This window comes from Neovison vison, chromosome 7 (genome assembly GCF_020171115.1).
Source record: "Neovison vison isolate M4711 chromosome 7, ASM_NN_V1, whole genome shotgun sequence".
In the NCBI taxonomy this organism is placed as follows: domain Eukaryota; kingdom Metazoa; phylum Chordata; class Mammalia; order Carnivora; family Mustelidae; genus Neogale; species Neogale vison.
The window spans coordinates 60944256-60970115 of record NC_058097.1 but is presented as its reverse complement, the minus strand read 5'-3'; the positions used below and the strand labels follow the sequence as shown (position 1 = coordinate 60970115).

The 25860-nt window shown below is 56.7% G+C and overlaps 2 protein-coding genes across 2 annotated transcripts in view; both read right to left on the bottom strand.

The window, feature by feature from the left end:
• The window catches only part of MEGF8 (multiple EGF like domains 8), a 36574-nt gene extending 21009 nt beyond the window's left edge, over positions 1–15565 (bottom strand). The window contains exons 1-14 of the mRNA XM_044257669.1: positions 14704–15565; positions 9431–9594; positions 8969–9175; positions 8004–8184; positions 7842–7930; positions 6843–7258; positions 6267–6412; positions 6015–6137; positions 3965–4119; positions 3590–3709; positions 3088–3232; positions 2841–3004; positions 669–869; positions 72–272 (exon numbers count right to left, since the gene is read on the bottom strand). Coding sequence (XP_044113604.1) covers positions 72–272; positions 669–869; positions 2841–3004; positions 3088–3232; positions 3590–3709; positions 3965–4119; positions 6015–6137; positions 6267–6412; positions 6843–7258; positions 7842–7930; positions 8004–8184; positions 8969–9175; positions 9431–9594; positions 14704–14890 — 2499 coding nt within the window. The 5' untranslated portion in view covers positions 14891–15565. The remainder of the gene's footprint in view (positions 1–71; positions 273–668; positions 870–2840; positions 3005–3087; positions 3233–3589; positions 3710–3964; positions 4120–6014; positions 6138–6266; positions 6413–6842; positions 7259–7841; positions 7931–8003; positions 8185–8968; positions 9176–9430; positions 9595–14703) is intronic.
• Positions 15566–16050: 485 nt separating this feature from the next.
• TMEM145 (transmembrane protein 145) lies at positions 16051–24509 on the bottom strand. Its single transcript, XM_044257668.1, has 15 exons — positions 24390–24509; positions 23538–23612; positions 23347–23424; positions 23178–23264; positions 22985–23086; positions 22777–22861; positions 22597–22668; positions 22411–22479; positions 21824–21904; positions 21662–21740; positions 21423–21516; positions 20524–20696; positions 19577–19697; positions 17361–17567; positions 16051–16873 (listed from the first exon to the last, which is right to left on the bottom strand). Exons 1-15 carry the CDS (start codon positions 24507–24509, stop codon positions 16625–16627), a joined length of 1692 nt encoding a protein of 563 aa, XP_044113603.1. The 3' UTR covers positions 16051–16624.
• Between the last annotated feature and the right edge of the window lie 1351 nt (positions 24510–25860).

Sequence of the window (25860 nt, the reverse complement as noted above, 5' to 3'; positions counted from 1 at the left end):
AGGAGAGTTAGAATTTGCGGCCTGGTGTTCAGAAAGCTCCGGGGGTCTGAGGCCCGGGCAGAAGTACTCACGCTGCCACCTGGCACGCCAGTCCGGTCCCACAGCAGAGTGAGTTCGCTGTGCCCAGGGCCTGCTGAGCCATTGAGCTGGCCCCGGATCTCCACTGCGTACTTGTGGCCCCGGCCAGGCAGCGGGAAGAGGCGAGCAGACCCTGGGCGCTGCAGCCTCCTCGTCTCCTTCTCCTGCTGAGCAACCCAGCGCCCCACCTCCTCCTGGGTACAGGTGAGGGACAGATACAGGGGTCAGAACGTTCCAGCTGACCCAACCCCTGAAACCTCCAAGAGCCCCAAACCCACCTCACCTCCGTCCTGGGAAGAGGAAGAGGGCTTCAGAGTTCCTTAGACCCCCAGGAACCTCTGAGAACCCTCAACTAACCCCACCACCATCACCCATGGCCTCCTTGGGGGGCATTTGACTTGGTAACTCAGACCTTCCCCACCTTCTTCAAAATTCCTTCCCAATTCCATTCATAACTGAAAGCCCCAGGGCACTCCCTCCACTAAGGATATGTCCCATGCTTCTGATTTCTCCCCAGTCCCTCCCTGCACTATACACCCCACCCCCCATATTTGCAACTAACAGCCCCCTGAATGGTCAGGCACCCTCACCATGTTCTCCGTGTCAGGGCCCCGGGCCATCCGAGCCACGACGTGCAGACGCTGGGCCCGGGCCCACACAGCTACATCCTCAGCCCCCGCCCCTCCGGGCCCTCCAGGCAGCAGGGGGTGGATGAAGCCACGGTAGACCAGGGACACGTCGGTCTCTGGGCTGGGCGTCAGGGTGATGGTTGTACTGCGGACAATTAAGACCTGGGCCCGCCAGGGAGGAAGGTATGTGTGAGTGCCTCTCCAAGTGGCCCCATGGTGGCCACACCCATCAGGCAAACATCAGAACCAGAAAAAATCAGGCACCCCAACTTCCTTCCCTCTTGCATCAAATGAGAGACCGAGGCCAGGGGCACTCGGGAGTCAGTACTCCAACTTGGACAATAGATAGCACGGTCCCGGCCCCCCGCTCATCACCTCCTTCATCAAACTCCGAGACCCCAGATCTTTCAAGAGCTTCTTCCCCAACAGTCCACCTTTCCACTTTCCACCAAAGCCCTTAAGAGTCCACGCTATTTTAAAAAGTCCCTGAACTACAGGGTTCAGAGAAATTTCCAAGTTGGTGAACACAGTCCATGCCAGCCCATGCCAGCAGGGGTGTCACACCCTAGCTCCTATGAACTCCCAGACCCTAGCTCTATATGGGGACAGAGCTCCTTTGCTCACAAACCTTCCAGACCTCACCCTATGTAACATGTTCTTGGTTATATAATAATAAACCAGCACACGAGTTTTTTAAAAAAAAAGAGAGAATCCAGATCCAACATTCAAAGTGACAGACATACTACATGATTTATTGGCATGCATTTTATAATCATTTTATAATTGCAAAAGAATGGAATAAGCCAAATATTCGTCAACAAAGGACTACTTAAGGAAACTATAGCATTACAGCTCTAGAATCTAAATGGAGTATTACAAAATTCTTAAAAAAAAAAAATTGAGGGTGTTTCCTAAGTCCTAAGAAGCTTGCCAGGACATGTTAAAAAACAGAAGTGGCGGGGTGCCTGGGTGGCTCAGTGGGTTAAAGCCTCGCCTTCGGCTCAGGTCACGGTCCCAGAGTCCTGGGATTGAGCCCCGCATCGGGCTCTCTGCCAGCAGGGAGCCTGCTTCCCCCTCTCTCTGTCTGCTCTCTGCTTACTTGTGATCTCTGTCTGCCAAGTAAATAAATAAAATCTTTAAGAAAAAAAAAAAAAGAAGTGGCAGTGTAGTGCGACTGGAACATTACTTTTGGGGGAAGAAAAATAATAATAATTAGGGGTTGGGTGGCTCAGTCATTAAGTGTCTGCCTTCAGCTCAGGTCTGATCCCAGGGCCCCAGGATCGAGCCCCACATCGGGCTCCCTGCTTGGTGGGAAGCCTGCTTCTCCCTCTCCCATTCCCCCACGTGTGTTCCCTCTCTCGCTCTCTCTGTCACATAAATAAATAAAATATTTTTTTAAAAAAAGAATTAAATGTCACATGTGCATGTATCTGAATAAGTAGACCTACAAGGATATAAAAGAAATCCCAGATGATCTTCTGGAGAGACTCAGGGTGACATCGAGTTGGGGGGATGCTGGGGACAGCTACACGACATACGAGAGTTGGCAAATCCACAGTTAGCGGATTGTCAACGACAAATCACTAAAAGGTTAGCAGTTGCCAGGGGCTGGGGGAGAGGGGGAACAGAGAGGGATTACTTAATGGATCTGGAGTTTCTTTATGGGGTAACGAGCATGTTCTGGAACTAGGTGATGATCGCACAATACTATGAATGTGCTTCATGTTGCTGATGGTAAATTTCATGTGATGTGTGTTTTAGCACAATTAAAAAAACTCTTATGATGGGGCACCTGAGTGGCTCTGTCAGTTCTGCCTTCGGCTCAGGTCATGATCCCAGGGTTCTGGGATCCAACCCTGCATCAGGCTAGAGAGCCTAGCCTCCCTCAGCAGGGAGCCTTCTTCCTCCTCTCTCTCTCTGCCTGCCTCTCTGCCTACTTGTGATCTCTCTCTCTGTCAAATAAATAAATAAAATCTTTAAAAAAAAAAAAAACAAAAACTCTTATGAGGTCAATAAGGAAGATCAAACCCTTGAATGTAAAGGCTTATTACGCAACCACAAGATTGGTATAGAACCATTTGAAAAATGAAAACCCCAGGACCACACACTGGGCCCCATCCCCTGGCTCCCCACCTTGTCAGGCTGGGAGGCATTGGGTGGCTGCTGGAAAGTGAGCAGGTGCAGGCCAGGCAGGAAGCTCTGGGTGATGCAGGCCTCCAGGGATGTGACAAAGACAGGCACAGGCCCCCACCAGCCCACGGTGCCCGAGATCTGCTCCCCTCGGCAGCGGGCCTGCTCTGTGAGGACAGGAGGAGGGCGGGAATGGCGGTCAGTGTGGGGTGCTGCACCGCTCCCTCCCACACCGCCCTTGCATACTCACCAGGCCGGGGGAGGCAGCTTTCATTATGCACACACCAGCCCAGGGCGCCGGGCCCCCGGGGAGGAGCTGTGGGGCTGCTGAAGGCCAGGCAGGCCTGGCAGTCACCCAGAAGGCGACCCAGGCCCAGGCAGCTGGCAGCTGGACACTGCAGGGAAGGGAGGGACAGGGGTTACTGTCCACGGGGGCTTCACAGGGACCTGGGAAGTGCTGCAGGTTCAAGAGTCACGGGGTAGAAAGCGGCAGGCAATCGGAGAAGGGAACTGAAAATGAACTGGAATGACAAAGATCGAGTGGACAGGACCTAGGGGCTCTGCGGGCAGGGTCATAAGTTCAAAAGGATCAGGATGGGCCAGAGGTTCAGGGGTCAGAGTTCAGGAGTGCCACGCTTCGTGTGAAAACAAGCCTCCCAAATGGAAGAAAGTCCTTCTCTACTTTCGACAGAGGGAGACACTGAGGGTCGAGTCTCCGTGCGAGGAGAAAGAGCACTGGGATGGTCACTCACAGCCCCAGAGGGAGTCCCAGGAGGTGGCGCGGCTTGGCAGGCCCCCTGACACCAGCTGCACTCAGGGTCACGGGAGCAGACGCTGTGGTCCGTGTACATGGAGCAATAGTCTAAGTGGTACTGCAGAGACACGGGGGTGAGGGGCGCTCCTCAGACTGGGAGCCTGCTCCCTCATACCCACCTTGATGATCCCAAGGAATCCCAACTGCTTGACACCTTAAGGACCCCTATCCACTCTGCCCTCAGCCCCAGGGACCCCCAGTCCTTCTTCCAGGCACCCACCCCAACTTGCTCCCTCCTCCCTGGGAACCATGCCTCCTCCCCGTTCCCCCCCACCCCAACCAGCCACCCTCTCCCTATCACCCCAGTGCTCACGTCCGGAGCGGGCGCCTGGAACACAAAGGGAGGCACCTTGTAGGCCATCAAGTCCCCACGGGGCCGGCCACTGTACCCCCCAGCCACCAACAGGACGCTGCCTCCAAGCACAGCTGCTACATGTGAGTACCGCCCACTGGGAGGTGCTGCTCGGCCTAGAATACAGAAACCCCCCCCAACCCAAACACATGAGACTCCAGTCAGTCTCCCAAGCTCATGGCTCCCTTGCCAGGAGGACTGTCCCAACTTTCTCATGCCCCAGTCCAGCCCCCGACTTCCTGCTTCAACTGAACGCGTCCCCACACCACTGCCCGGGACACCTTTTAATGACAGAGCCTGATCTTCGTTGTCAGAAAAACCTGGCTTCCATTCCTAGGTCTTCCACTTACTTGGGTTCAAATCACAGGTCCAACTAGCTGGGTGGCACTGAGCAGGAGATGCAACTTCTCTTTATCTTGGTTTCCTCCTCTAGACATGGACCATCTTCCTGCCCTCAGGGAGCCATGAGGCAAGGCCGCTGGACTCTGACCTGGTTTTGTCTGGCACCAGCCTCCCACCCTGGGACAGCCTCTGATCGTCCTCTGGAAAACCACCCTCTCCCATCACAGTCCACAGGTCGAGTTGAGCTAATCCAGCCTCTAGTGGCACAGGGGTGTAGCCCAGGCCTGTGGTGTCAGAGACTCATTCAGGAAGAGGACCCAATTCCTACGATTTTGGGGGAAAAGGCATGTGCTTCCTCCCTCTGGGCCTTTTAAAGGGGTAGTATATTGGGGCACCTGGGTGGCTCAGTTGGTTAAAGCCTCTGCCTTCAGCTCAGGGCATGATCCCAGGGTCCTGGGATCGAGCCCCACATCGAGCTCTCTGCTAGGCAAGGAGCCTGCTTCCCTTTCTCTCTCTCTGCCTCTCTCTCTGCCTCCTTGTGATCTCTCTCTCTCTCTCTGTCAAATAAATAAATAAAATCTTTAAAAAAAAAAGATCCTTTAAAAAAAATAAAATAAAATAAAGGGGTAGTATATAGGCCCAGAGCTGCTGGTGACCATTTGCAAAAGACAAACCTGCCACAGACTGAAGCAAACTTGAATGAGAACTAGCTGATGCCAACCTGTGAACTTCCAGACCCAGGCCAGACTGAAGCCAGCTGTCACTCAAGAGAGCTAAGAAACTTGGTTTTGCTCAAGCTGGTTGGGTTGGAGCCTGTCACTCAGAACTAAGAGTCCAGAGTGATGGGTAAATGGTCGGTGACCAACAGAAGAGCCTTGGATTCGAGGCCTTGAATGCCAGGCCAAGGCTTTATTCCTGATGGTCAAACAGGGTTCCATGGGGAACCCTTCACTCAGCCTACCCCTTAAATGTCAATGTCCCTTCCTTATGACTTTCTCTGTCCTTGCTCTCTGTCCAGTGGAGCAGGGAGAGGAGATGGGTCTCCTGAAGTCCACAGCGCCCTGAAATGATATGCCCGGTTTGTATGTACAAGTGTCTTTCCGAGCTCAGGACCTGCGGCTTCCTTCTGATTCTCTAAGCAGTCTGATTTAAGGAGTTTGAAAGGTTCTTCCACACCCCCTTCTTGGCACCTTCATAAAGTCAACATACTGAACCCTTGGCTAGGCAGTCTTCCTTCTTCGTGCCATCTCAACTGCTCTCATGACAGCCCAGTGGTTTAAGCGCTACTGTCATTCCCGTTTTATAGATGGGCAAGTTGAGGCACAGAGAGATTAAATGATATTTTTGTACGGATGGTTGCCTGGGGCCAGCCATCCTGGTTCTGCCACTTGCCCACTCTATGACCTTGAAAAGGTCAAACATAGGCGGTTCCTTGGGGCAGCTAGAAACGGACAAAAGCTGGCTGGAGCCTAGACCAATGCTCTGGGGCCGGCCTCCTGTCTCCATGGCAACTGAGGCCCCATGCTGCCCCCAGCACCAGCTGGCCTCCAGAGCCCAGCTCCAACAGCACATCTGGCTCATCCTACGAGCACCAACATGGTTCCTGCCCAAAGCCCAGTTTCACTGTCAGGGAGGTGTGACTCTCAGGAAAACAGAGGGGGCCACTCACCCTCAGGGGTTCCTGGTGGGGCAAGCTCGGCCCCCGACACCCACTGATGACAGCCAAGGTGGTAGAAGAAGAGGCCATCTTCATAGCACTTCTCCTCCTGGTAATGGGTGTGCACGTTGCCCCCTGGGAAAGGAGGAAAGGGGCACAGCTGGCAAGCCTGGCGAAGGTGGGGACCCTCAGGCAGGGAGCCTCCACTCAGTGTGGGCGTGGGGCCCTGGCAGGCAGGCAGGCAGGACCAGGGAGCCTCCTCACCATAGACCACCATGTAGTTCCCCAGGACACTGGCTGTGTGGAAGGCTCTCTCCCGCGGGCCCTGAAGCCCATCCCGGCCCTTCAGGGTGGTCCACACGCGCCGATCCACGTGAAAGAGCTCCGTGGAGTTCACCCGCACAGAGAACCTACCGGTAGGAACAGAGGAAGGCCTCAGGGCAGGAAGGGTTTCTCTCCCTTCTCCAGGCTCTCAAGAGCCCCGTGATGGGTCAGGGTGAGACTGGCGTGATGGGGTTTATGTCCACCCAGTGGACAGGACCTGGGTCTGGTCATCTCTGGATTCTGCATATCATCTAGCCAGGGCTGGCCTTGACCCAGCAGGGCGTAGATGAGTGGACAGATGGGTGGGAGAATGTGGGAAGTAAGTGGCCAAGAGACTGAATGAAGGGTTAGAGAGTCAGTGAGCAGATGAGCAAATAAAAGAACGAGTGAACTAGGGAATGACCTAAGGAAGGAAGGCCCGGATGACTGAGAAAGTCCATCAATGGGCAAACACCACTAAAGCCTGAAGACCCAGGTGACCAGGCCAGGCTTGGCCCTGCAGAGCAGGTCACTCACCTAGCAGTGGAGGGCCGGTGTCCACCATGAACCAGCAAGGTGCGTGAGGGCGCGTGGAACACCATGGAGTGGCCAGTGGCGGCAGGGGGCCGCCCGCCGGCCGGAATCACCTGCTCCCAGTAGCCTCCACTGGTGCCATCGAGGCGGAAACGGAAGAGGCCAGAGGAGAAGAGGTCGTGCTGCGTGCGGCCACCGGACACATAGAGCCAGACATCGTCCACCAGGGCAGCTGCGTGACCTGCCAGGCCTGGTGGCCCTGAGGAACCCAAGGCAGGTGGTGCAAGGAGCTCCCAGTGGCCCCCGCCCAGCGGGCTAAAGGCCCACACGTCACTGGTGAGGGAGCCATCAGCCAGCTCGCCGCCCATGAGCACCAGGGAGCCAGCCCAGGCCACAGCCACGTGGGAGTGCCGGGCAGCCTGTAGGCAAGAGACCGGGAGACAGGATGGTGACACAGAGTGACAAGAAAGCCAGCCAGAGAGAGAGAGAGACGTAGAGACACAGAGAAAAACAGAGATACACAAAGAGAGAAAGGAAGACAGACCCAGCAAGACAGATACAAGCAAAGAAAAACAAATTTAAAAAAGAAAAAAAAAAAAGGAGACTGGGGGCTGGGGATAGGGGAGATGGCAGAGAAAAGCAGAGGGAAAGACAGACTGATAGATAGCCCAGAGGAGACACAGAGACCAAGAGAGAGCAGAAGACCAATGGGCAGAAACAAAAATGGAGAGAGAAACCAAGAGAAAGAGACAGGAGATTCACAGAAGAGTAAGATGCAAAAAAGGAGATACAGGAAGCAAAAAAGAAAGTCAAATGTAAAAAAGCAGCACTGGGAGGACGACATGGGCCTGTATCAAGCAGCAAGGCTGAGGGCGTATGGGGTGGTGGGGTTGCTCTCAGGTGCCCTAGCTGGGGCTGCCGGAGTGGACAGCCGCCTCCGAGCGGGGGCGGGGGGGGGGGGGTTCAGGCAGCCTGGGGGCGGAGGGCAGCAGGGATTCATACCGGGGCAGGACTCAGGTCCCAGCGCTCCCAGGTGTTGGCAGAGAAGTTGTATAGGACCAGGTCCCCCAGAGCGCTGTTGAGGTCCTGGCCTGTTGAGGGACAGATGGGCTCAGGCCCTGGCCACAGGCCGCCAGACCCCAGATGCGTGCCCCATCAGCTCACCTCCGAAAATGGCCAGCAGCCCTGGTGGGGACAGGAAGGCACCGGCTGCACCAATCCGGGATGAGAAGGCGGGGTCCTCGGCACTCACATTGTGCCACCAGCCAGCCCCCTGGTTCTCCCATAGGTGCAGGTCACAGGCGCGTCCCAGGAAGCCAGGCTCACAGCGGCATGGTCCCAGAGGCTGGAGGGGGACGGCCACACAAAGGCAAGGATGGAGAGAGAAAGAAAGAGAGAAAGGGGGAGGAGAGATGAAGCCAGGGGGGGGGACACACGGGACGGAAAGGGAGAAGGAAAAAGGTGGACAGGAAAGGAGAGATGGAGTAACAGCCAGGAAGGAAACAGGCCAACAGAGGAAGAAAGGAACACAGAGACACAACCAGAGAGAAGCAGAGAGGTAGGAAAAAGCAGACAGACCATCAAGAAAAGGGAATGGGAAAGACAGAAGGCCCTGGAGAGGAAAATGAGGACAGACAGCAAGAGAGACTGGAGGAGAAGGCAGCGGTGAGGGCAAGGTCAGCCTAGGCTGGACGACCTCAGTCTGGGGAGGTGAAGGCAGGAGGGTTCAAGATGTGATCTAGTCCCAAGGCTGTGTGTGCACGGCTGAGGCACAAGGTCAGTGGTCAGCAGGCAGAAGTCAGGGCTGGGGGCCCAAGGCCAGAAAAAGTGACTGGGTGGGATGATGGAGTCTGGCGGGCAAGGGGAAGGCAGGTAGGTTCACCGGCGAAAGGTAGATTACAGGCAGGAAGGGTGGACGCAGGCACAGGAGGGGTCCCAGATGAAGGCAGGGCGGGGCTGGAGGGCAGATGGGAGTGGGGTCTGGGAGGAGAGGGGAGTCCTGTGGGTGACAGCAGGGTCCTAAGCAGGGATGGCTGTCCTGGAAGGGGCCAGGGAGTTTCAAGCAGGGGCACATGGAGGTAGGTGTGGTCCCCTGGGGGCGGGGGACACACAGCTGGGGACAGGCTCACCGAGGTGCAGGTGCCGTGGCTGCCGCAGTAGGCTGAACACTCCTGCAGGCTGCAGTCAGGGCCCCCCCAGCCAGGCTCGCAGGCGCACACCCCAGACGCCCGGCACTGCCCACGGCCGCTGCAGCCCCCAGGGCACAGGGAGAAGCGGAAGGAGGCATTGAAGCCCAGAAGGTTGTAGTTGGCGTCGCTGAAGAGATGCAGCAGCATCTGCAGGCACAAGATGGGCACGGCTGCAGAGGCTCCAGGGACTGGACTTGGGGGTGGGCTGCTCCCATCCCCACCCCACCCGGCGCATCCCCGCCTCCTTTCTTGGGTCTCTCTCCACCCTTCTTTGCTGCCAACTCTCTCTTGCTGGGTCTCTGCCCCTCCCCCTCTTTTGTTTTATTTTGTGTATCGAACCCCCTTCCTCCAAAGTCCACCCAGAACTCCAGCCAGAGACGCCCACCAACCAGCCCCACCAACCTTGCCTGAGGAGGCCTCGATGGGTGGAGGCCGAGTGCTCCCACTCAGACTGGCAAGCAGGGGCCCTCGGGGAGAGTCCCCATCATACACGAACAGGTAGTCGTAAGTGCATTCCGTGTCCAGGAAAAGGAAGTCCAGCAGGATCCGGTGCTGGGAGCTTGGGGCTGGGCAGGGAGAGTAGAGGGTGCTGGGCTCAGATGTGGACCCTCTTACTGTGCCTCCATGTACCCCACCCCAAAATACCAAGGCCTGCCTGGTGATGTTGAAGGCCCAAAGTTAAGTCAGACCTGAGCTCTGCCTTCAGGGGGCCCCCTGGTCTCAACAGCCCAGGGAGACCAGAGCAGTGACAGCCAGAGAGATGGGGGCCAGAGAAGGAATTACAGTGTCAGCCCCAGAAAGGACTCCTGAGACCAGGCTGAACACCTCCCACCACTTCGGCAGCCAAGCTGAAGGGCCCCAGAAAGAACCCGACCCCGGGGGTCACACAGAGCTGTAAGCCTCCGACACTAAGCCTGAGGGGCAGGGAAGAGGCCAGTTTCTTCCCCCTGGATGGGCCAAACCTTGGAGTACCACAGCTCCTCTCCCCACCTCCCCAGGTCTCCGCTCGGTTTCTTGTAGTAGCTAAAGGCACAGACTTGAGCCAGCCTGCCTGGGCTCACATCCGGGCTCTGCCACTTACTAGCTACTAGCTGTGTGGCCTTGGGAAAGTCTCCTAACCTCTCTGAATGTTTCTCCATCTGGGAAGTGGAGTTGTAACAGTCCTAAGGCTGACTGAAACTTCTTGGCCGCTCCCATCAAGAGGGGAGGGTTGATTCCTCACTCCCTGTACCTTGGGAAGACCCTCCAAGAGACTAGCGTGACCAACACAACAGCAAAGCGGACATTCTGGCCCTTGCACGGCTGGATCAGAGAAGCCTCACAGCTTCTACCTGGACATCCTAGAATGCTCCTTCTCAGAACACAGATGTCAAGCTCCGAAAAGCCAAAGCCACATGGGGTGGGGAGAGGGGCGCGGGCCAGCGTCCCACCTGACAACCCCAGCCAGCAACCACCAGCCCCTCGAGGGAGCTTTCATTGACGTCTGGCCCAGGTGAGTGTTCAGATGACCTCAGTCCCAGCGGACGTCCAGCTAGGACCACGGGAGAGGCCTAGCCCTCCATAACCCCCATCCCACATCTCACACTGGGGGCTCGGGAAACTAGACCTGGGTTCCTGCTCCACTCCTGACCTGTTGGGGGACACTGGGCCAGCCCCTTCCCCGATGTCCCTCAGCACACTCCCCTGCGTACTAGAGATGCTCACACACCACTCATTAGCCGTGTGATCTTGGGCTGGTTCCACGGGCTCTCTGAGCCTCGGTTTCCTTTACGTAAAATGGAGATACTCTCCCCACCCACCAAGGCTGATGGGAAGATTCAAGATGGTGACTCCCAGGCCTCGCTGTCTCTTCCCAGGCTCATTGATTCAGCCTCCTCCCTGGCCTCCTGTCTTGCCCTGACAAGGGTCCCTGAGAGACTGTCCCCACTTGGCATCTGGTCCTGGCCCTACCCTGTTCAAAAGCCCTCCATGGATGGGGTACCTGAATGGCTTAGTTGTTATGTGTCTGGCTCTTCATTTCAGCTCAGGTCACGACCTCAGCTAAGCGTGGAGCCTGCTTGAAGATTCTCTCTCTCTGGTTCTGCTCTTGGTTTTGGCACAAAAAAAAAAAAAAAAAAAAAAAGGATCCTCTCTCCCTCTGCCCCTTCTTCTCCTGCACTTGCTCACATGCTCTCTTAAAAAATGAATAAATAAAATAAAGCCCTCCAGGGCTCCCCACCATCCCCAGAACAAAGCCCAGCTCCCTAACCTGGAGTCTGAAGTCTCATTTGTCTCATGTCAGCCTACTCCTTGTAACTCCATCAGGAGCTGGGCCTTTGCACAAGCCTCTCTCTCTGGAGCACTTACTCCCTTGGTAAGAGCAAACTCCTCCAGGAAGCCTTCCCTGATGCCCCCCCCCACTGCTAGGTTAGGTGCCTATCTTGGGGGCTCTCGCTTTCCATTATAACCTTCATTTCTCTGCGCCTGGACCACCTATGTCTGCGTCTGTATCCTCTGCAGCCAAGGAGGCCCATGGGGCAGGGCCTAGGCCTAACTCATCTTGGGGTCCCTCCCTGACATTAACCAGCACAGTGCCTGCCACTGAGTGAGGCCTCAGGAAATGCTGGATGAAGGACTGAAGAACCACACAAAAGAAAGAATACTGAAGGGCGCCTGGGTGGCTCTGTTGGTTAAGCCACCCCCTTCGGCTCAGGTCATGATCCCAGAGTCCTGGGATTGAGTCCCATATTGGGCTTCCCCTGCTCTGCAGGGAGCCTACTTCTTCCTCTCCCTCAGCCTCTCTCCCTGCTTGTGCTCTCTCTCTGTCAAATAAATAAATAAAATCTAAAAAAAAAGGAAGGAAGAAAGAAAGAAAGCTGGCTGAAGTTGGCAGCTCTCCCTCCAGAATCCCCAAGAACATCACACAGACCCAAACCATGGTCTGGGGAATGAAGAAGAACCACTGCACCAGACCAGGCAACCAGACCTCCCAGAATCTTGCCAGCCTCAACCAAAATATAAAGCTCAGTTCCCAGAATCACAACAAGTACATCTTTGTCAAGGGCATACCAGAAGCCAGCTCACTATCTGCTTTCTCCAAGGTCCTCCCTAAGTTCAAGATCTCCTACTTCCACCCAACACAGACTCCACCCCATGTTCCCCTGGACAGAGGTTCAACCCCAAAACTCCCTGCTTTTCATTTTCTTTTTAGATTTATTTATTTGAGAGAGAACATGTGCACACAGGGGTGGGGAGAATGCAGGGGGGAGGGGCAGAGGGGGAGGGAGAGAGAAACCCAAAGTAGATGCCATGCTGAGCTAAGTGAGGAGCCTGACTCGAGGCTCGATCTCACAACCCTGAGATCACAACCTGAGCTGAAACCAAGAGCTGGACGGTTAACCAGCTGCACCACCCAGGCACCCCAACCCCCTGCTTTTCAAGAGCAGAATGCCTCTTTATTCATGAGGATATTATGAGGACTGCCTACGATAAAGTGTGGATGTGGTACAAAAGGAAGTGGGTCAGTGCTTATTTTTTAAAAGATGGGGCAACATGCTGGTTCTCAAAGGTGACGGGCACTAGGAAGCATGGGAGATCAAGGAGGATCTGGAAGTCGCCCGGACTCCCTATTCCAACGCCCAGCCAAGTGGTCCCCAGATCTCACTAGTGAAACTTCCTAAACACCCCTCTGCTCTCGGCCCCTCTCCACCTCCTCCTCTCTTGCAGGATGAGCATACCAAGTCTCTAGGCCAGCCCCCACCAGACAGGTGGCTCTAAATCCTGCTCAAGATCCTTCTGTGGCTCCCCACCAATGCCAAGAGAAAAAGCCAAGTTTCTAAGCATGACATTCAAGGCCTTCCTTCCCCTGCTTGGGGCGTCCTCCATACCTCTCAGCCAGCAGTCTGATCTGACCAGAAAAACCTAGACATGGCTCCTGCGACACATCAGCCTCTCTTTTGTCTTCGCAGAAGCTGTTCCTTTTTCTCACCCAGCAAACTCCTACGTATGCCTCAGAACCCTATCCAAGGGCTCCTCTTCTGTGACCCCCCTGGAGAATACTCTCATCCCCCTAGACCCATCTACCCAACCCCTCTACCTCCTTCTGTCTCAAGCCCTGAGCGTACTGTAGGAATAACATCTGCAGCCAGCGTTACCATGCCCAACAAGGCTGGGGCTCCTTAAGGCCAAAGAATGATGTGTATATCAAACACATACCATACTTCCTATCCTGTGCCCACCCACACCCCCAGACAGGAATAGACCCTATGCTGGGGACAAACTCATCCTCAAGAAACTGGCTCCATCCATATTCCATACAACAGCCATGGGGACCTAAAGCATAAATCAGATCATGCCCTTCCCTGTTCAAAACCCTCCCACAACTTCCCAATGTCCCCGGATAAAGACCAAGCTCTGCAGCCTGTAAAAGGAGACCATGCGTGATCTGGGACATCGCTCCTCTGGCTTTTGCCCAGAACCTCCCCTCGGGTACTCTTACTACTCCTTGGGTGCCAGCTCCGGCACCCAAGCCTTCCTGGACTTCTCCAGCCACTGCCTCTGGACTTCTCATGACACCTCCCTAGTGCCCTCAGGATACAGGTCAAAATCAGTCCTCCACCCTCTGGTTCACGGTTTGTCTTCCTATATTTGTGTCCTAGCACAGATATGTATTCTGTGTCATAGCACAGATTTCTAGGTCCTCAAAAACATCAGCCCTCCTGCTACCAGGCCTTTGCATGGGCTATACTCCTGGCCTAGGGAGGCCTTCTGTTCCCTCTTTCACATGCTTTTGGTCTTAGCTACAGGCCAAGCTAAATCAAATGGGGTTCCCACTCCTTGGGGGTGGGTCTGCTTCCCCCACTGGACCAGGAGCCCATAAGCGTAAGGATGGGGCCTTTGCACAGGCTGTTCCCTCTGGAATGCTCTTCCATCCTCCTGGCTGATTCCTGTCATCCTTTGGGTCTCAGCTCAGACATCTCCAGGAAGCCCTCTCTCTTCTCCCAGCCCCCAGGCCAGCTACTTCCTCTGCTTCCCAAAGGGCCCTGGGGTTCCTCCATCACAGTTCCAACCACTCTAGGTTTTTACTGTCTATTCATGTGTTTGTCTTCCCCACTGGATTTTAAGCCCCAAGTCATCACAGATTGCTAGGGTTGCCTTGGTCTCTGTTATGTCCCAGTAGCAAATATAATATCTGGCATGTGAATGACTGGGGGAAAAAAAAATGCCTTTACTGGACTACTTTAGAAATAACAACAGTATTACCCTAATACCATTTACTGTGTACTTACCATGTGCCAGGTACGTTAAGTAATGATCTCATTGAATTCCAACAACCCTATGAAGTCAGTACTAGTATGAATGCTACCTGGGAGGAGGGGAAACTGGACCTCACAGAAAGAAAGCTGCAGTGGAACCCAAATTTGAAGCAGGTGGTTGGGCTAAGAGCCTAAGTTGCTAACAATTATTCGGAATATCTCTCACTGATGCTCTTGGCTTGTAACTGTCCATCTGGGCCTGTGGGCAACTCCCCCACCAGGCTTCCAGGCGTCCCAGGGCAGGGCCCACGTTGGCTGCACTTCAGAGCAAAGGGCCCGGACCAGAACAGGGGTGTGGGAATGCGGTGAGTGGGGTTAATGAGTGCACAAATGAATGAATTAGCGAATGGGTGGGTGTGTGACCCACGCGGCCCCACTCACCCTCGATGAGCCACTCGCAATTGCCATTGACGCTGTAGTTGCCCGCACCATCCGTCACGAAGCCGGGCGCCTCCCGCAGCACTTGCCGCTGGCCCTTACAGTCCCCTGCCTGGGCCCCAGGGAACAGCGGCCCCAGCAGGGCCAAAGATAGAGCCAGAGCCACTGCCGGAGCCTTGCCCGGGGCCATCGCCTCTTCCCGCACTGACTCTGACAGACTGGGACAGGCCTTAAAGACCGGGGAGGACCCTGCCTGCGGCAGGAGGCCCTACAAATGTGACCTCTATAGACGGGACATGGTCTTGTAGACCACGGAGGTCCAGGAGTCGCAGACCCCTCGAAGGGAACCGCCGCTGTAGACGGGCTCTAGAAGCTACGGGAAGGCCCTATAGACCCATGTAAATGAGGTCGTTCCGGACGGGGCCCACCCCTAGGGACCGTGGGAGTCCCTTATAATCACGGGTCCCTATAGGCTATCTGACCCCATAAACGGTGTCCAGCAGTTATAAACGCGGGCCGCTGCAGGCCGAAACGGACCTTATATACGGATCGGTCCCCAGGGGGCGAAGGGTTCTACAGCCCGGCGGGGGCCTCCATAGAGGGTGCGGGTCGTGCTGGGCCAGGCCCGGAAGGTCCGAGAGAAATCCCTAGAGCCGGGGGCGGGGCGCGAGCGGGTGTCGGAGCCGGAGCCCGTCTCCAGGGGCTCGGGCCTGGACCCCATACACGCACTCCCCCGCTCACCCACCCGCGCCTCCCTCCGGAGCCGGATGGACCAGATCAGAGAGACGAGGGGTTGCTCGGGCCAGAGCGGCCTGGGAAGACCCGCTGGGAGGACGAGGGGGCGGGGGCCGAGAGGCCGCTGTGGGAGGAAAGATGGAGAGGAGGCGAGAAGTCGCAGAGACGCTGGTCAGAGCGGCCCTGGGAGGACTGCGGAGCACCCAAACGCACCCCTCCACAGAGAGAGACTTCCGGAAACTTCCCCGCCCATTTGTTCCCAGACGCGTGCGCAGCAGTGCTCGCCTTGGCCGGCGAAGAGAGAATTACACATGCGCAGTGCTGAAATCACGACACAGCCTCGGGGTACCGGTGGTTGAGGAAATTTTGTGCCACTGGAGGGCGCCTGTAGCTCTGACTGGAGAAGGAACGGTAAAAACAGAGGAGCCGCGCAGTAGGAGAGTTCTGTTAGATGCTTCAGATACCCAGTGCTCCCAGATTCGGGGCCCGTATCGAGGCCAGGTTATACAGGCCCTCCCAAAGTGCCATTTCACGGGTGGACACACTGAGGCCCAGGCCCTGGAATGGCTCCTGCTCCGCCCCGCCTCTGAGAACCATCAAGATGTAAAGAGTCCATTTTATAGATAAAAACTCAACGAATCCGCTTTATTTTGGCAAGAAGGGAAAAAGTCTTTTTGCCGGGGACCTAAGGGAGGGCCCCCGGATGGAGACAGGGGTGGGCAGAGTTCAGGTCCTAGGTCACAGAGATCCAAGGGAAGGTGTCAGAGTCGAGACCAGATTCACAATATCCGTCCCAGGAGCAATGGCTGGGGGTCGCGGAGTCCTGGAGAGTCACGGGCAGGGTCCCGGCGATCGTCACTGGTGTTCCGGGGTCCGGCGGGATCAGAGGTCTCGGAGGGGGCCAGGGGGCCGTAGGTCTCGAAACAGCGGGAGCCCAGAATCCGGCGCCGCTCGGGGCAGGGGCTGAGGGAGGGGACGGGGAGAGCGGCTCCCGCGGGACCGTTTGGCACAAAAGTCGGGGGGAGGGGCGGGGAGGAGCGGGACAGTACGCACCCCTACCTGGGCGCGCAGGGTGGGGAGGGTCGGGAAGGCTTGGGATGACAGAGCCCTGGGGCCGGGATAGAGCGGGGATCCGGAGCCCGGCCGGGGCCCGGCACGCGGACCATGGGGTGGGGGTGGGCAAGGGTGCTCAGACCGGGGGTGCGGTGCCCCCGGCCCTGTGCATGCTGAAGTACTCGGTGAAGCCGGTGTGCGGCGCCGCCGTCTGGGGCACGAGCGGCTGGTAGGGCGGCGTCGGGCCATCCCAGCTCGGGTCCGCCGCCTTGGGGAACCGAGCGGGAAGGGGCGGGGAGGCCGCGCCCGGCTCGGCCATGGTCACCACGCGGCCCCTCGGGGCCACCGCCGCCGCCACCGCCGTCTCCTCCACCTGCTTCCCGGCCTGGGAGGGGGGTCAGGGTCAGAGGCCGTCCGGGACCCACTGGGGGCAGATGCGGCCCCGAAGTCCCGACCCCCTCCCCGCAAAGGAGCCCCCTCCCGAGGTGCGGGCGCAGGTGTCAATCAGGGAAGGAGCGGATGGCCGGGCGCCTGGGCAGCGGGGCCAGGTACTCAAGGGGCGGTGTCGGAGCGCGCGGGGCGAACTCCGGCGGCGGCCGGAGAGTGGGGGGAGAGCCGCGGAAGGCCGGTGGCGGGGGCACGGCGCCTGGCGTCTGCGGGGGCGTGCGCAACAGCGCCAGGACCCAGTCGGGCAGGGTGGGCGCGGGCGCCGGGGTGCGGTCGCGGCGCGGTGTTGGGGCTCCGGGCGTGCGGAAGGCTGGGGGTGGGCTGAGGCGTCTGGGAGAGGGGGGCGGCGGCGGGGCCGGGAGCGGGGTCAGGTACTCCAGGGGCGGCGCCAGCAGCTCCTCGTGCGCCGGGAGCGCGGGGCTTACGGAGGAGGCGGGCGGGGGGATGGAGAAGAGCTCCGTGAAGTTGGGCACCGAGTCGCTGATGAACGTCACGTTCCCATAGACGTGCTGCGGGAAGGCCTTGTCGGTGGATTGGCTCCCTCCGGGCCCCGGGGCCCCAGCTGAGGCGATCTGCGACGTGCGCACGTGGTACGGGAAGTTCTTGTTGGCCGCAGACGGGCGGGTCATGATCTGGGGCGAGAGGCCAAGTGCTGGTTGGAGAAACACTGTCCAGGCCTCAGGCCGGCTCTGTAAACATGGGGTCCTAAGGATTTCCCCTCACTTGACATCCCCCAGGATTCCCTGTGGCCCCTCAGCCTGGATTAGGCACCTACTCTGGGCTTGCACCTTTTTCCTCCATCCACCGTCCTGTGATGCTTCCTCCACTGGGGCCCTGATCACTGACTTATTGCTGGTCGGTTGTCAGCGTCCTTCACTGTGCGGTATGACAGCCACTGGCTGTATGGAGCTATTTACGTTTAAATTAATTAATAGGAAACAATGAAAATTTTTGTCTTCACACTAGCTACATTTAAGTGCTTAGTAACCACATGTGGATAGTAGCTACTGCATTGAACAGCACAGAGTGCAGAATATTTTCATAAACATAGAAAGATCAATTGGGACAATACTGGGTAGATTCTAGAATGCTAGCACCATGAAGGCAGGAATTTGTTCCCTGCTGAATCCCCAATACCTTCTAGAACAGTACCTGGCTCATAAGCGCTCTGTAAATATTGATTGAATGTAGAGATGTGTCTACACCCGCTCCCTAGTAGGTCACAAGGGCAGAGACTGGGTGTGACTCTAGCACTGCACATGGGAGCCCAGTATGACTTCCCACCCCCCCACCAAGGCTGTGCTCAGTAGGGACAAGGAATGCAGGAGGTGGACCTGTGCTCAACTGAGCATTTTTAGGAAAGAAACTGGCTGAAGGTGAAATATAGCTAAAAGGGCGCTGCATTTCCATGTTTAGGCCCGTACCCCACCTCTCATCCCACAGCTCATTGAGTGTGGGATCTGGAGCACGTTGATAAAACTACCTGAGCCTCGCTGGGGAAGAGGGACTGCAGTGCCTACTTGGAAAGATGAGGAGACAGCAGAAACGCAAACCCTGATGCAGAGCTCGGCAAGTGATGGTTCCCAGCATTTCTCTTTCTGTCCCTTTCTGACTTCCTGCAGAGTTTCCAGAAGGGCTGTGCTGGGAAGGTGAGTCTCTAACTTAAGTCAGACTGTGGGGTGGAAGATGGGGGATGGGGCCATCTGTGACTGAATACATTCCCCACCCAGAGCACATTGTGGACACCTGGGGTCAGGCAGGCTCCAGGGCCCTCATCAATGTTTGTATTCCTGTCTGGCTCCCCCTGCTGGAGAAGGATTGGGCTTAAAGTCCCTGCCCTAATACCAAAGGCCATGGAGCCCTCACAGGTCACCTCCCCTGTTTGGGCCTTAGTTCCTTCCCCTTTCTGTAGAGTGGGTTCAACAACCATTACCCATCCTGTCCTGGGGCTAGTTTGACAATTAAACAAGATGTATGAACATATAGACACATGAACTGTCTCCCAGAAGGCCAGATAGGATATAAACCAGGGCAAAGAAGAGGTTTGGTGCTGATATCTTCTTGATATCACTCAGATCTAGGCCCCTGGGACCCCAGCCTGGCCCATCCCACCTGCTTCTTCCTGAACAATGGCCTATAATGGCAGATGAGAGAAGGTGACAGGGAAGGGAGGAGTAGTAACCAAGGGATTTGGGAAAGGCAGAAGGATACAGAAGGGAAATGTGAGAGTCTGGAGACACAGGTCCGGAATGGGAGTGGGAGGGGGTCAAAGAAAGAGGGTGGGGTTGTTGGAATTGTTGGGCACCCGACTGGCTCAGTTGTTACAGCATGTAGCTTCTTCATCACAGGGTCATGAGTTCAAGCCTCATGTTGAGTGTAGAGTTTATTTAAGAAAAAAACACGGGGCGGGGGAGTGGATAGGGTTGGGGAAGAGGCCAGATAGGAGCAAGGAATAAAAGAGGGTGGACTTTGCGGGGATCACAGGAGAGCAGCCTGCAGGAACCCAGCAGACTCTCAATGTCTGTTGGGTGACTAAAGGGATGAAGTGAAGGAAATGGATGGAGAGCTAAGAACAGAAGGTTCATTCTCGTGCAACCTCTGCCCATCAGGCTCCCACCCTGACCTGGATGCCCTTCCTCACCAGGAACACGCCATGGGCATACAAATGGATCCCCAGCTGAATTCCATTGACAATCTTCTCCCGGGCCCACTTGGGGATCCCAAAGTTGGCGATCAGGGCCATCACAGGAACTGCAAAGAACCTGAAGGGGAGGCACTGGGTCAGCAGAGACACTGCCCCTGCCCTCATCCCCACCCCAGGGCCCCAGCTCCCCTGCCACACACACGCACACACGCGCGCGCACACACACACACACACACACACACAGGGCCCAGATGGGTCCCAAACTGGAGAAAAGCCAGTGTGACCTTCAGAAGCCAGAGGTTAAAAGGGGGCAGGAATCCCACTGGCCTGGGAGATTCTGGAAGGCAAAGACTAGGTTGAATTTAACTCAGTTCCACCCCGCCCCAAATCCCCAGTGCCTGAGAGGAGAAAGATGTTTGGTGAATGAATAAACAAAGGAGCATAACAATTAAGGACTCACTGTGTATCATACATATAAATTCATTAAGTCTCACAATGATGCTATGAGGCAAGTATAATTTTCATTCCCACTAAACAGGTAAGGAAACTGAGGCAACAGAACTTACTTGATTTGCATGAGGTCCCACAGCTTACAAGCTTTAGAACTGGGACCTGAACACAGGCAGTCAGGCTTAGAATCTGCCTACTGTACTGCTGTCATGTTTTAATGATAGAAAATTACAGCTAGCTTTTATTGAACACTTAACTATGTGCCAGATACAAGGCCCTTACATACTGCCTGACGCATGCTCAAGAGAATGCTTTCTTTATCAGTAGGCAACCTGAAGCTCTTTTTTTTTTTTTTTTTTCCAGGTCACAAAATGAGTCAGCATCAGACTCTGGGACAGCTGCCTCACTGAACAGGGCCTGAGAAATGGACAGCGGTTTCCAGGAAGCCCCAGGACCAGGAGACAGGGACGGGTTGAGGGCCCAGCATGTCTCACCAGAGGGTGTAGGCAGCAAAGAAGGGCACATAGAAGGGCTGCTTCTCCGGGAAGTGGCGCAAGGAGATGAACACGGCGTAGGAGAACCACACGTAAGCCGCCACCTGCAGCCCAATGAGCCCATAGCCCGCCGGCGACTCATACGTGTACAGTACCTGGCCCGGGTCAAAGAACTGGACCCAAAGAAGAGGGTTTGTCATAGCCCTGACCCCCTGCCCTCCTACACAGGGACCCCCAGGCCCACCCCTGGGCACCCAGGGGGCAGAGGTACTTGGTCAGGACAGAAGCAGCAGGAGAGCACAAAATGGAAACAGAAACAGGTAGAGGAAGAGAATACATTAGCTACCAGGGGCCCAACAAGGGGCGAGGCACCTGCCATGCATGAGAGTTTCATTTGCTTCAACTCGGTGAGTCAGGTCTTATTATCACCCCACTTCGCAGAGGGGGATACTGAGGCTAAGAGGGACACATTTGGGCCAAAGTCAGCCAAGGTGATATAAAGTTTTAGAGGAGCCCCCCAAGGATAGGTAAGATCTTCCTACCTTTCCAGAAGAGGAAACAGGCTTAGAGGGGGCAAGAATCATCCAAGGTCAGCTGGCTGGGGAGTGGGAGAGCCAGTGTGCGGGACTCCTGAACTCTCAGGCATGACACTGAGCATAAATGTGACAGACAGTGAGAGACGGAGGGAGGAGGAAGAAGGCTCCACAGAGATGGTGAACAGGGGAGGCAGGCACTCAGAGAGACAGATGGGCAGGCAGAAATCGCAGAGTGGGAGAGAGCGAGCCAGCAAGAGTGCGATGTGGGGAAGGGCTGGCAGACCGGTGGAGGAGGTGGCCAAAAGCCTTGGGTGAGATGTGTGGTGGGGAGGCAAGGCCTGGGCAGTGGCGGGAGGCGCTCACCTCAGCCTCATAGATGAGCAGCACCACATGGGTAAGGGTGTACAGGGTCATGTAGACAGACAACTTCACGGAACCCGAGTGGCTGATGCGGCCCCTGGCGGCCGGCCATGAGGGGAGACAGCAGGGGTGGGGGCTATCAGGGAGAAGCGAGCAGCCACCCCCCAGATCCACCCGTGTGCCCTGTTCCCTAGCCCAGCCACACCTCCCCCCAGCACTCCCTCCCGCCCCAGCCTGGGCACCGTGTCACCGTGAATCCCTTCCCCAGAAGGATGAGCATCAGCAGGAAGATGAGGAAGCTGGAGGAGAAGAGCAGCTTGGCTAGAAGGAGGGCGGAGAGGGTGTGTCAGACACAGGGCTCAGAGAGAACCCGGGCACACTTCCCCGGCCCACTTCGTTCTCACCCAAGATCTTCAGACTCTCATTGCCAATGCCGTCAGTGGCATACTGGCCCCAGTAGATGCAGAAAAACAGGAGGCTCAGGACTGAGGGGAGAATGGGCAGAGAGAGGAAGGACAAAAACTGGCATTGGGGCATCGCTGTTCCCTAGTTCTACAATCTAGATGGCCAGAATTCCTCCTTCGTCCCTATCAGGATTCTAGACCATTCCTTCCCACTGATGTCCTAGGAGACTCTAGAGTCCAAGGCCCAGCCCCTCGTCTCCGGGACCAGATGTTCAGGCCCACAGCCACCTCCTCCCCCAGACCCAGGAACCCAGGGCCCCAGCCCTCTCCTCCCTCAGACCCAGGAGTCCAGGCCCCCAAACTCTCTTCCTTCAGACCTAGGAGTCCAGGCCCCAGCCCCTCCTCCTTCAGACCCAGGAGTCCAGGCCCCCAGCCCCTCTTCCCTCAGACCCAGGGTCCAGGCCCCCAGCCCCTCTTCCCTCAGACCCAGGGTCCAGGCCCCCAGCCCGTCCTCTCTCAGACCCAGGTATCTGGACCCTAGGTCCCTCCTCTGACAGCACTCAAAGTTGGGCTACTCTAAACCTCACCCTCCACTCCTGCTGCCGCCATGAACATTTTGTAAGTTGTATGGAGCAACTGACGACCTTTCAGCAAATCTAGAAGAGGTAGGGGAAGGGGGTTCACAGACAGGAAAGGAGAGTAGCCCACCTCCCCCAACCCTTCCCCCCCATAACTTCCAACCTCCCCCCACTCCCACCATGTGCTGGACTCACATCCAAAGTAACAGGAGAGGAAGAAGATGAGGATGAAGATGAGAAGGAAAGTCACATCTGTCTCCAGGATCCCTGCCGATTTGGTAGAAGGAGGAAAGGATTCAGTCAGACTGGGTATCAGCAGGCACCCAACTCTAGACTCCCACAAAGATCCTGGCTTCCGGGTCCCCATATGCTCACCAAACTCATCGGCCGAGAAATGCCGTGTCCAGAAGGACTTGCCATTGGTGAGGACCATCTCATACTCCAACTGCAGCCCATCTCCCTGTGGACAGTGTGGAGTCCTGAGCAGGTAGGGGGTCCTGAGCAGGTAGGGGGTCCTGAGCAGCCAGGGGGCCAACAGCAAGGCAAGGAGGAGGAGGCCCAGGTGGCCATCCCGGCCCCTTACCCCACACTTGCTGAGTGCGATGTACCACCACCTTTCGCGCACAGAGCGGAAGCTTCGGCCGCTGGAGCAGCTCAGGTAACGGGTCCCCTCCTCTGACACTACCTGGGGAAGAGAAACAAGGGTGAAACCTCTCTGTGCAGCCCCAAGCCCTCAGCCTTCAGCACCTGCCCACTACCCCAGACTGGGCCCATACCTGACAGCCTGACCAGGCGTACTGGGTGGTGAGGTTGATGACCTGGTTGTTCTCAGGCCTGATCACGGACTCCTTGGCCAGGCAGTCCTGGAGAAGGCAGGGACATGGTCACCCCCTGACCAGCCTCAACCCTCCCCCCTTCCCCCCCATATACCCTCACAGCCTTCACCTTGTCCCCTGCCTTGTACACAGCTGGCCACTGGGATGGGTCATCGAAATAGAGGAGGATGTTCTGACAGCACTTGGCCTGCAGACCCAGAGATTTACAAGTTTGGGGGAGTCTGGGGACCTGGAATGGCCCTTGCCTTGGGAGACAGAGGGAGTCTCCAGCCTCAGCAAGACAAGTCAGGGAAGGCTCACCTCAGGGTATCGGAAGCGGAAGTCCAGTCGGCCGTAATCCGAAAGAAAGCAAAATCTTGTCAGGAAAAGCCAGTCCTGGAAAAGGGGCCCAGTCCTGCTGAGTCCTCTGAGAACTCTCCTCCACTCCACGGGGCCCCAACTTTCCTTCCCTACCCTTGCGTACCTGATTTCCCAAGGAGCATTAACGGGACCAAGTTATCTCCCAAATTCTTCTGTGATCCCTTTGCCTTTTGTGTCCAGGATTCTTGCCTCAGGTGCCTCCCCACCCCAAGCTATTTTGTCCCCTCAAAACACTTCTCCCATTTTCCCAGTGGCCTAAGAAAGACCCTGGGGGGCAAGATACCCACCCCAGCCACGTTCAGTCCCAGACACCATCTGACTGCCATCCCCCCGGGAGTTATGCACACATGTCCCCCCCACGGGGGTCCCAGAGACCATCTTGTCCTGGGGAATAGTCCAAACGGCCCTCTCCCGACCCTGAGCAGAAGTGTGAACTCAAGGCTCTCCGCGGAGTGAAAAGTGCTGTCCCTTCAGCACCACCTCGGCGTTTTCCCCCCCAACCCCCACCCCAAACTCTGACTCTCCCAACCCGTCCCTCCTCCCCGCCCAGCTCTGACCTCAATGTCCCTCCCATAACCCCCAAGTCTCTTCTCGACCCCACAGCCCCTCTCAGCCTCATCACTGACCCAGTCCTCCCATCCGCCCCCCAACACCAGCCCCATTCGCCCCCGCAGCTCCTAGGGACCGCCGGGGACGGGCGGCGCGGGGGGGGTGGGACGGCACCCTCCACCCTCCCTTCCCTCCCGTCCCCGGGGGCCGGGCGGGTGGCAGGGGAGGGCCCAGCGCGCTCACCTCCTTGGAGCTGAGGTTGCCCCGCACGTACTTGGCCCGGGCGCGGGGGGGCAGTGGCAGCAGCAGGAGCAGCAGCGGCGGCAGCAGGCGGCGCAGAGCGGGCGCGCGCGGGGGCTCCATTCCGCCCGCTACGGGCCCCGGCCCCGGCCCCGGCCCCAGCTCTGCTCCGGCTCCCGCTCCGCTCCTGCCCGGCGACGGCGGCGAGAGCGCGCGGGCCGGCCAGCGCGCGTCCCCGATTAAAGGGGCCGCCGGGCGCCACGCTCCCTGCCCCCTACGCCGGGGTGCCCTGATCTGGCGCCTTCTCAATCGGTGTGAGAGAGGGCGCCCCTTTCCTCGCCTCTCAACCCCGCCCCAGCCTCCCCTCTGGGAGTGTCCCTGACACCTCTGGCTCCCCGTGTCCTACACTGAACCCCCATTCCCCCAAGCCCTTCCTCCTCCTCTAGACTGCCATCTTGGTATGACCCCCAACCCACAGACCCCAACTCTGTCCTGACCTCCCCCGAATTTAGTCCCCAAACTCCTCTTTGCTCATCCCCGCTGGCATGACAGCCATCCCCATCTGTGTCCTCCCAAGATCCCATGGGCTCCGTGAAGTGCCCAGAGAGACATAAGAGGTGGGAGAAGGCAAACCACTTGTTCTGAGTCAGAAGACAGAGATGGCACAACCCTGGACCACAACCACTACACTCCATTGCCTGACCCTGTCCAGTCACTGCTCACCAGGGTGTGAAACCTGCTCACTGCCTCTCAGAAGAGGTGGTGTTGTGAGAAGCCCAGAGAGGACTGAAATCAACAGCCTGGGTTCAAAACCCAACATTGCCACTTTCTCATTAGACCTCAGTCAAGTCCTGTAATCTCCCAGTTCAGTCCCCTACCAGCTGGTTCCAACCTTATGGTTTACCAGTGGGCAACGGGATCCCTGGAAAGGCTTTACAGAGTAGCATCCAAGTCCCTCAGCTTCCTTTTCCTGATCAGATTCCAGAAAACATTTCTAGCTTCGTTCCTCCCCCTCCTCTGCAAAAAATGTGCTGCTCCTCAAAATATCATTTTATGAAACTTTCTAAACCAGGTGCCAGGCAGGAAACATAAGGGCATGAAACACTTCGGTGTGAGCCCCATGAACAGGTGGCCTCGGCTCCTCGGTTTGAGCCAGTTGTTGCCAGAAGGGATAGTAGATCTGCTGCCAGATCTTTTCTTTCTTTCTTTCCTTTTTTTTTTTTCCCCCAGAGAAGCCAGAAATGTGTTGGGCTTTTTTGGTTTTGCTTTTGTTTTAAAGCAAACTGGTTTGTAATAGTAGGCAATTAATTCAAAAATGTAAAATGTATCTTGAGCCAAAGTAAAAAGTCTGGGGGGCAGGTTCAGGCCTCATCTCGACAGGCCTTCCTGTCGTGATCCTGCAAACACAGTCCCTGTGCCTGCCGGACCAGGAGCCCATCAACAGCAGGGCCTGAACATGACTCACTCTAGGTCC